Source organism: Mobula birostris, chromosome 8 (assembly GCF_030028105.1).
Source record: "Mobula birostris isolate sMobBir1 chromosome 8, sMobBir1.hap1, whole genome shotgun sequence".
NCBI classification, from domain to species: domain Eukaryota; kingdom Metazoa; phylum Chordata; class Chondrichthyes; order Myliobatiformes; family Myliobatidae; genus Mobula; species Mobula birostris.
Genome location: NC_092377.1, coordinates 99,605,204 through 99,616,453, shown reverse-complemented (window position 1 = coordinate 99,616,453; position 11,250 = coordinate 99,605,204). Strand labels below are relative to the sequence as shown.

The window sequence follows — 11,250 nt, the reverse complement described above, 5'->3', positions numbered from 1 at the left end:
GGCCGCTCTCTGATTGGGCGTTTACACTCGCAAATTAAGTTAGGCGATTTACCGCCAATCAAGCATCGCTCTGCATTAACCAGGAAGCGGGGCGACCTTCATTTTCGGCCAAATGCGCAGTAAAATTGGTAAAGCCCGGTAAAGTGCGCAGATAAATACTGTTTTCTTTTCGGGGGAGAAAATGCGCTTTAGATTGAGAGTTTAAGCCCTTGTCTACGACAGACACTTTGAACGAAAATGCCCCGGACTCACCGCAGTCGGTGCTCAGCCCTTCCACAGACAATCTGAGTGGCTCTGAAAAGAGCCTTTGGGTTTTTAAATTGTCGCTTTATCTCTTTACTTGGCCTTGGGGTTGGTGGACCCGCCGGTTTTCTTGGGCAACAACACGGCCTGGATATTGGGCAGCACCCCGCCCTGAGCGATGGTCACCCCTCCCAGCAGCTTGTTGAGCTCCTCGTCGTTGCGGACGGCCAGCTGCAGGTGTCTGGGGATGATGCGGGTCTTCTTGTTGTCCCGGGCTGCGTTACCGGCCAACTCGAGGATTTCAGCCGTCAGATACTCGAGCACAGCAGCCAGATAGACCGGGGCTCCGGCACCCACCCGCTCAGCATAGTTACCCTTTCTCAGGAGCCTGTGAACACGGCCCACCGGGAACTGCAGTCCGGCCCGGGACGAGCGAGACTTAGGCTTGCTCTTGGCCTTTCCGGTTTTCCCTCGTCCACTCATTTCAGCAAACTTCTTCGCAGAGAATGAGGAAATGTTTCCGCATTCACCAATTTTATAGCTTCTGGAGGATTGCGGAAGAACATTTACGATTGGTTGTGCAATGCTTTCTCCGATTGGTGATGTGGAATAACCCAATCAGAGAGCTGTCTGATTCTCCAATGATCAGACGGCAGCAAAAGAAGCGCGAAAAATAACTGTCACTCCCCAAAAGGACATGAAATTTGAAGAAACTTCAAAGTTTATTTATTATCAAACTATGTGTACTATATAGAGCTTCGATTTTCATCTCCTTAGAAGCAGTTACAAAACAAAGAAACCCAACAGAACTCATGAAAAAAGATTGTCAAACACCCAATGTGCAAAAAAGAACAAATCATGCAAAAAGTAATAAGTAAATAATACTCAGAACTAAAGTCACAAAGCTGGTCCAGGAGCCTGTTAGTTACAGGCCACAGCCTCAGTTCAGCACAGGGATGAACAAACCCCCACTGAGCAGCAAGCTGAATAACTCCCTCACTCCAACCCTGACAGACTGACACTTTCAATCTGGCCTAATACTCATTCCTGGCTCTTGGATCCGGGCCCTGCTGCTTTGATATTCTTGGGCACTGACTCAATAGACAATATGTGCAGGAGTGGGCCCTTCGAGCCTGCACTGCTATTCACTGTGATCATGGCTGATCATCCACAATCAGTACCCCGTTCCTGCTTTCTCCCCATATCCCTTGACTCTGCTATCTTTAAGAGCTCTATCTAACTCTTTCTTGAAAGCACCCAGAGAATTGGCCTCTACTGCCTTCTGAGGCAGAGCATTCCACAGGTCCACAACTCTCTGGGTGAAGAAGTTTTTCCTCAACTCCGTTCTAAATGGCCTACCCCTTATTATTAAACTGTGGCCTCTGGTTCTGGACTCCCCCAACATCGGGAACATGTTTCCTGCCTCTAGCGTGTCCAATCCCTTAATAATCTTATGTTTCAAACACTCAGCCGCCTCAGTCTGGCACCAAAGCCCGTCAAAGAAAAAAAATTAAACATTAGATTAAAAGAAAGCAATCAGAAACCTCTCTGTGAACGTGGACTCCCTGCATGGTCAATCACTTAATCCTGGTTATTGTCCACAGAGAATGTGAATTAATTCTACCATAACTGCCTCTGGGAATGTGTCCTTCTTTGTGAAAACACATCACATCATGGGAGGGTCACTTCACACTCTGTGGTGAAGGCACAGAAACAGCGATATGAGAGTTAATTTATTCTAATGTAGTGTCACATACCCCGTAACGGGTTAAAGAACCAGTAGAGATGGAAAACACTTTGGAGTCCAGTATTGCTATTAACTAATAATATTTATTAGTAACTATGCAATACAGTAATATAAATGTAGATAAATCAAACAGGTTACCAATGATCATATATAAGTAAGTATATCAGTAAGTGTGGAAATATATGAAAATCAAGCTTCTTCAAGTCTACGGGTAAAAAGATACAGTCTTACGAAGATGAGTAAAGTTCAGTGCAGTTCGTGGTGTTGAGTTGAGTAGTGATGGAGAGAGGGAGAGATTTGAGTCTTCAGTTGAGCTGACTCCGTCAATCTTCTCGTTGTCCTCTGAAATCCTTTAAAAGTCCACCAACTGTGACCACAACAAAGGGGACCGGTTTTCTATGGTGGAGCTATCAACCCAGGCAAGGGTGGACACATGGACAACTCCCCACCAGTCAATCCCTTTTCGCACTGCAGGAGTGACTGATTGTTCTGCCTGATCGATCCTCCAAAAACCCACTTTTTCTGAGGGCAAAACAAAGCCCACTCAGTGTCCAAAAACATGTGTCTGAGGTCTATATCATCTGACCTTCTATTTATCTCACCGTACTGAGTACCAACTATCATCCAAATAACCCCTCCTTCCTTTGTCTGTCTAAGAAATGTACAAGCAGGCAAATGTCCTTGGGAAGTATAAGCAACTTCCAGAGAAACTATAACATTGATTGTCCATCAAATAACGCCACTCTCAGTCACCACAGCAACTTACAAGCTGCTTGGTGCTCGCTTTCTCAAAACTCAGCAGAAATCCAAAAGTTATCAGTTCTTTCTCATTCCTTAAAGTGACAGTCCAACAGTTAGTGTCTCTCTCTCTCTCTCTCTCTCTCTCTCTCTCTCTCTCTCTCTCTCTCTCAGCACAGTTCATAGGGGTAATTTAGGACCCGGTCACAGTAGATTCAGGGCACCTTGGAAACAGTATAGTGAAGTAACCAAGAGGCATTCCCTTCATAACTAGAACATGAAAAACAGAAAGCATACAAAAATCCTGTTCAAAGTCTTCCTCTGTCAATGGAGAGTTCAGTGGGACAAGTATTTGAAGATGAAGACAAACTAACAGTGCAGGAGAAGGGTATGCTCCATGTTACTTCAGTGTGCAGGCTCACAGGAATGTCACCGGGCAGGGGGACAGCTAATTGTCATCAACATGATCCTGATGACTATTATCTCCCGAAAAAGAAATATTGAAGTGTTGTAGAAAAGTATTCTCAAAATATTAAGACAACTCTTCCATGGACAGTGTGTGTGTAATAGAGCCATTGGGTCTTCAGTTTGTTTTATCAGGATCCTGTGGAAATACACTTTGAGCTGGTGTACTCGGTCACTGCCTTTGTCCCTTCCAACATGGTGAGATTGGACAGCTTCTCAAGCAGCGGTAGCCACATGGCAGTTTGGATCTCCTAGGAGCTGCTGGTTGACCGTTTCTTGTAATGGGCCGGGCAGGAAGCCTCACCTGTGATGCACTCACAAATATCGTTCATGAATGAGTTCATGATGCTCATGGCCTTGGAGGAGATGCAGGTGTTTCTCCAGAGTATCGACATCCTTCCTATAATGGTGTGACCAAAACTGTATGCAATACTCTCAATGTTGTCTAACTAGAGTTTTATAAAGCTGCAATATAACTTCCTGACCTTTGAACTCAGTGCCTCGACTAATAAATTTGAGCATGTCATATGCCTTTTTAACCACCTTATTGACCTGTGTAGCCACTTTCATGGAGCTATGAACTTGGAGCCCAAGATCCCCCTGCTCATCGACACTTTTGAGGGTCTTACCTTTAACAGTGCAGTGTCTCTTTATATTTGACCTACGAAGGTGTAACACTTCACATTTATCCGGGTTAATCTCCATCTGCCATTATCTGCTACTGATCTATATCCCACTGTATTCTTTGCCAGTCTTCTACACTATCCACAACACCACCAATCTTTGCATCATCTACAAACTTACTAACCCGCCCATCTATATTTTCATCTAGGTAATTTATATATATCATAAAACATTAGAGGTCCCAGTCCAGATCCCTGTGAACACCAGTAATAACAGACCTCCAACTGGAATAAGTCCCTTCGATCACTACCCTCTATCTTCTACGGAAAAGCCAATTCTGAATCCAAATGGCCAATTCACCATGGATCCCATACATCTTTATCTTCTGGATGTTTTTTCATGAGCAACCTTTTCAAACACCTTACTAAACTCCATGTAGACAACAGATCTACTGTACCTTCATCAATCGTCCTCATCACCTCATCAAAAAACTCAATCAAGTAAGCAAGACAGTACTTGCCCACACAAAGCCGTGCTGGCTCTCCATAATTAGGCCATGATTTTTCAAATGCTCATAAATCCTATTCCAAAGAATCCTCTCCAGTATCTCCCCTACCACTGACATCGGACTCTAAATAATTTCTCTCCTGGCTTCTCCCACCTCCTTCAAACAGAAGGTGTAGCCATGGGCACTCACATGGGTCCCAGCTATGCCTGCCTTTTTGTTGGCTACACTGGTATCACTGCCCAGCTTTACTGATGCTACATCGATGACTGCATTGGTGCTGCTTCCTGCACCCATGCCGAGCCTATCAACTTCATCAACTTTTCAACTTTGCCTCCAACTGCTACCCTGGCCTCAAGTTTACCTGGTCCATTTCCAAAATCTCCTTCTCCTTTCTCGATCTCTCTGTCTCTATCTATGGAGATGGCTTATCTACCATTATCTTTTCTAAACCTACAGATTCTCAGAGCTACCTGGACTATACCTCTTCCAATCCTGTCACTTGTAAAAACAAATGCCATTCCCTACTCTCAATTCCTTCATCTCTGTCGCATCTGCACTCAAGATGAGGCTTTTCATTTCATTCCAGAATGAAGGAGATGTCCTTCTTGAAAGAAAGGAGCTTTCCTTCCTCCACATTCAACACTGCCCTCACCCCATCCACCTGCCACCCCACCAGGATCAGGTTCCTCTTGTCCTCACCTACCCTCGTGCCTTCAGAGGCTCTGCATCCAGTATATAATTCTCCCTAACCTCCACCATCTCCAATGGGATCCCTCCACCTGGCACATCTTTCCCACCCCACTTTCCACAAGGATCACTCCACATGCAATTCTCTTACCCATTTGTCCCTTCCCACTGATGTCCCTCCTGGTACTTGTCCTTGCAAGCAGAACAAGTGCCAAACCTACCCTACACTTCCTCCCACACTATCATTTAAGGCCCCAAACAGGCTTTCCAGGTGAAGTAACACTTCAGCTGTGAGTCTGTTGGGGTCATATACTGTGTCAATTGCAAAGGAGAAGTGAGGGGATAGTTTATTACACAAAGAGTGATGGGGCATGAAAAACACTGCCTGGGGTGGTGATAGAGGAAGAAAAATCAGAGACTTTTAAGAAATGTTTAGATATTTAGATGGATGTATTGAAAATGAAAGGATATGAAAATTGTGTAGACAGAAGAGATTAGTTTAGTTGTCCATTTGATTACTAATTTAATAGTCTGGCACAACATTGTGGGCTGAAGTGCCTGTTCCTGTGCTGTACTGTACTGTAAGAGCCAACACTGCACCGTAACTGCACTGATGGTTAAAACAGCTCATACCATACTGTAAGGACTGTTACAAACTGTAACATTTTAGAATCAAACCAGCAGCTAGAGATTTTACACTGAGTCTGGTTTTGATGTTAAAACAACTATCTTTATGAGTAACTACTTATAATATAGTAACTTAACCAAGATAAACAAAAGTTAACAGTGTTATGTGTATATATGTGTGGAAATATAGCTCCCAAACCACTGAGCTTGGGGGAACAAGGCTTAGAGTCTTGAGATGGTACAGTAGGAAAGTTCAGTAATCCATGAGATGAATGATAGGAGAGAGATATTTGTAATCCAAGGTGAAACATAGAGAAAAGGCAAGTATGAAGTATTCCACAGATTGCACGATGGCAAAATGAGATAACAGTCGCCGTAGATCTTGTCCGTCATGTCGTTCCAAATCCACATATGAATTATCACCGGAAGTGACCTGTCACGGGAATATCGTCTTCCAGTGGTTACCACACAACATACCCAGGCAAGGGCTACAAAAGTGGTCCCACAAGATACCCCAAAAAATCCACTCCTATAGATTGTACGAAGTGACAGTCACACATTTGTTATGCACCCCGTGCCAATCTTTAACCCATCCTTGTGGGAATAAGAGAGTGCCAAGCCCCAGCTGTGGCAAGCTGAAGCTACTGGCTTCCCCGGTCTCTCTCTCTCGACTGAAGGTCGCTCTCTGTGTATGAGTTTAAGTTCGCAGCAGCCTGTGACTAATATCATAGCCCCGCCTCATTTAGGTGCTCTTAAAGTGACAGTCCACAGTAAATGAAACCTGTGGGTTCATAACACTTCCCCCCAAAAAGGAAAATCTTGATCTGCATGAACAAAATTTTAACTGCGAACTACAATATATAAAACAATACATTTGCAATTACCATATAACATATTGCAGAAGCGTATACAAATACCAGATTCTATCCCACTATAAACAATACATTGCAGGCTTAACATCCGGAAAGGCAATCAGTAATTATATTATCTTTGCCTTTAATATGAGTTATCATAAGATCATATTCTTGCAAAATCAGACTCCAGTTTAACAACCTTCTGTTTTTGTCCTTTACCTTAGTCAAAAACACTAATGGATTATGATCTGTATAAACCACAAGTGGTTTCTGAGCTGGGCAGATATAAACATCAAAATGCTGCAAAGCCAAGATGAGGGACAACAACTCTTTCTCTATGGTGGAATAATTTCTTTGATGCTCATTAAATTTCCTTGAGAAGCAAGCCACAGGATGTTCAACATCATCATCACCCCTTTGTAATAATACTGCTCCTGCAGCTTCATCACTGGCATCCACAGCTATAGAGAACGGCTTTGTAAAGTCAGGTGCCCTGAGCACAGGTTGGTGACATAAAATGGCTTTTAATTGATCAAGTGCCTCCTGACAAGGTTCTATCCAAACAAACTGTTCACCCTTCTTCAGGAGATTAGTTAAAGGGGGAGCAATATCAGCAAAGTTCTTACAGAACTTACGATAATATCCGACCGTTCCCAGAAATCTACTGAGAGCCTTTTTACCAGTTGGAATGGAAACCTCAGATATTGCCTGAACAGGAGCCATCTTACCTTGACCCACAACATAGCCAAGATAGGTCACAGTGGCATGGCCAAATTCATTCTTAGCTAGATTAACTGTAAGGTTGGCCTTGGAAAGCTTGGCAAACAGCTTTTCTACTGCAGAGGTATGAGCTTCCCACATGTCATTTCCTGTGACTAAATCATCAATATAGGCATCTGTGTGTCCTAACCCTTGAATTACAGAATTGTTCATTCTCCGGGACGTTCCTGGAGCACTCGTCATTCCAAACGGCAAAACATTGTATTCATACAACCCAGAAAGTGTCACAAATGCAGAAATTTCTCTACCTCTATCCATCAATGGAACACACCAATACACCAACAGGGGGATTGTGGGTTCGGGTCTCATCTGGGTCGCCGAACAGATCGATCTTTGTCAGAAACTTAGCTTTTCCAACTATATCTATGCAATCATCCACCCGAGGGATGGGATAAGCATCTGTTTTCGTTACAACATTCATCTTTCTATAGTCAGTGCAAAACCACATACGACCATCTGGTTTAGGTACCATAACACAAGGTGAGTCCAATCTGAAGTTGAAGGCCTAATAATACCATTTTCTAACATATACTCAACTTCTTGTTCAGCCAGTTTACATTTTTCTATATTCATGCGATAGGGGTGTTGTTTTATGGGCTGGGCCTGACCAACATCTACGTTGTGACGCAGAAGCTGGTGCAACAGGGAACGGTTCAGGTTCTGGAAACATTAGGATGTCTCGTGGGGCAGAGGTGACCTGTACAAGAGGGATGGGTTGCACATGAATTGGAGGGAGATCAATATCCTGGTGGGGAGATGCGCTAAGACTATTTGGGAGGGTTTAAATCAGTCAAGCAGTGGGGTGGGATACAATGCGGTAGTGAGGCAGATGAGGAGGTTGAGGCCAATAGAAATTTTAAAGTGAGCAAGATGAGCAGATAAGACAGACGGGCAAGACAAGGAGTGAGGAAAGTCTGATAGAGTGAAGTGCAATAATTCTAACACAAGAAGCCTGACAAGTCAGGCAGATGAACTCAGGGCACGGATTTGTACATGAGACCGAGATATTCATTACAGAACACGTTTAAGGAAGGGGCAGGACTGGCATCTCAATGTTCCAGGGTACAGAGCCACAGGCAGGATGGAGAAGGAGGTAAGAGAGGAGCAGGAGTTGTGTTTTTGACTGGGGAGAACATCACAATAGTACTTAGAGAGGATATTCCTGTGGGATTGTCCTGTGAGACTATATATATGAAACTTAGACATCAGTGTCAAAGTAGTCGAAGTAACATTATGAGAATACAGAAAAATTATTGGCTCATGGATGTCTGGTTTTCCTCTCCTGAAGTCTACAATCAATTCCTTAGTCTTATTGACATTGAGTGAGGGGTTGTTGTTATTACACCACTCAGCCAAATTTTCAATTTCCGTCCTGTTGATTCACCACATACAACCCTGAGATTCTTTTTCTGTGGGCATACTTAGCAAATCTATAGAACAGTATCTGTAAACAGGATCAAGAGACAACAAACTGTACAAATGCAGATATAAATAAATAGCAATAAATTATGAAAATGAAATAACAAGATAAAAGAGTCCTTCAATGAGCGTAGTTATATCATTTTGTTCAAGAGCCTGATGGTTGAGGGGGAGTAACTGTTGGTGAACCTGGTGGTGCAAGTCCTGAGGTCCCTGTACCTTCTGCTTGATGGCACCAGCGAGAAATCAGAATGACCTGGGTGGTGTGGGTCTTTGATGATAGATACTGCTTTCCTACAGCAACGTTTCATGTAGGTGTGTTCTATCATTGAGAGGGTATTACCCATAATGTACTGGGCCAAATCCATTACCTTTTGTAGGATTTTCCACTTAAAAGCATTTAATGCAGCAGGCCACAATGCAGCCAGTCAGCACACTTTCCACCACACATCTCAGGAAGTTTGCCAAGGTTTTTGATGACATGTTGAATCTCCACAGACTCCTGAGGAAGTAGAGTGCTTGGTTCACAATTATATTTATATGATAGGTCCAAGACAGTCCTTCTGATATTATGACACCTAGGAATTTACAATTACTAAACCTCTCCACCTCTGATGCTTCAAAAATTATTGGTTCATGAACCTCTGGTTTTCCTCTCCTGAAGTCTACAATCAATTCCTTAGTCGTATTGACATTGAGTGAGGGATTATTGTTATCACACCACTCAGCCAAATCTTCAATTTCCCTCCTGTTGATTCATCACTACTTTTGGTACAGCCCACAACAGTGGTGCCATCAGCAAACTTGTATATGGTGTTGGAGCTGTACTTAACCACACAGTAATAGGTGTAAAGCGAGTAGAGCAGGGGGTAAGTACACATCCCTGTGCTCCTGTGCTGATGGAGATTGTGGAGAAGGTGTTTTTACCAATCTGGACTTACGAGGGTTTACAGATGAGGAAATCCAGGATCTAATTGCACAAGGGGTATTAAGCCCAGGTCTTGCAGTCTACTGATTAGCTTTGAGGAGCTGATGGTGTTAAATGTTGAGCTGTAATCAATAAAGAGCATCCTGATGTATGCATCTTTGCTGTCCAGATGCTCCAGGATTTTGTGAAGACCCAACGAGATAGCATCTGCTGTAGACCTGTTGTTTCGGTACATAGATTGGAGTGGATGCAAGTCACCACTCAGACAGGAGCTGATCTGCTTCAACATCAGCTCTCAAAACAGTGAAAAACTGAGGTCAAGAGTAAGACCCAATCCCAGGGATACTCCAAAAGTTACCTCCTTCCAGTCTGAAATTGACCCACTGATTTGAACCACACACAAAACACCAGGTTGGCATCATCAAATAAGAAAGCCTAATCACCTACTCCTGAAGTTGAATGGCATTGCTGGCTCTGAGCTTACCACTGCCAAATATCAGGATGGTCACAATAATCAGAAAATCTCCAGAAACAGCTGTGTAAATATAACGTGCTATTAGTACGTCTGTGGGACAGACCCAGAATGTGAAGCTATACTAATGGAGAGAGACAGACTGAGCCAAGTCACATGATGATGAAGGGCAGAAATGTCAGTACCTGCAGTTGAACTCTGTCTTTTTGTGTGTTTCCCCCTAGCTGTCAGTCTGTGGTTTTGTATTGCCATGTGCTCCTGTCCCTGCTCCTGCTCTACTCTGGCCCCTGTGTTACTGAGTACTCCCTCCCTCACCTGTTTCTTACTATTACCTGTATTGCTGCCACCTGTGTCTCATTGTGCTTCACCTATCATCTGCCACTGTTTAATGCTCAGTGTATTTCAGTCCTGTGTTTTCACCTGTTTGTTGCCAGATTGTGCCAATGAATTTTCCTGAGCCTTTCCAGCATTCATATCTATATTCTGTCTGTCTGAATATTGACTCTGCCTGTTTCCCAATTCTGGTTTTTAGATTCCTCTGTATGTTTTGATCTCTGCCTGAACTTTGACGCTGACTTTGTTTGCACCTTGGGATTTGTTACTCAATTAATATCACCTGTGTGCACAATACTGGGTCTGCAATTTCTCCAGCGTCCTGACAAGAAATGATCCAGTCTGATACAGACAGAAAGGCAAAGAATTTGATGTTGTGTCTGGATGCCTGAACTGTGTCCAGTTAGAAGATAAAGTGTTGTTCCTTCAAATTGTGTTGAGTCTCACTGCAATAGTGATACCAGAGGTCACCATAGAGACTAAAATTATCTCAGCTAAAATGTTGTCCTTTACCCACTGATGTCATTTACAAACATCTTACAGTGTATAAAAAGCAAGGGATTTGTGTATGGGAATCTCAAACACAATAGCTTGTCAGTTCTGCTGTGTCTCTGTTCACCAGCACCTGAATGCCACCAATTCCTGACCATGGAGGAGGAGATCCTTGAGAAGGCAGCACACCAATCGTAGCAAGGTGAACCTGAATATATGTACATGTCCATGGTCTGAGCTGGTAAATTCCCAGAGAGTTGATAGCAAGTAGGGTTTATTCATTGGCTCTCAGTTTGGAAGGGATTCACTAGGCCATCCTAGCTGTAGATAGGA

At 43.4% G+C, this 11,250-nt stretch overlaps 1 protein-coding gene across 1 annotated transcript; it reads right to left on the bottom strand.

The window, feature by feature from the left end:
- Window positions 1-211: 211 nt before the first annotated feature.
- On the bottom strand, window positions 212-753 carry LOC140202259 (histone H2A). Its single transcript, XM_072267135.1, has one exon. The coding sequence runs from the start codon at window positions 724-726 to the stop codon at window positions 337-339; it is 390 nt and encodes a 129-aa protein (XP_072123236.1). The 5' UTR covers window positions 727-753; the 3' UTR covers window positions 212-336.
- Between the last annotated feature and the right edge of the window lie 10,497 nt (window positions 754-11,250).

Bases quoted from the DNA above. Each gene is read 5' to 3' on its own strand.
- LOC140202259 (XM_072267135.1), bottom strand. From the start codon at position 726: ATGAGTGGACGAGGGAAAACCGGAAAGGCCAAGAGCAAGCCTAAGTCT.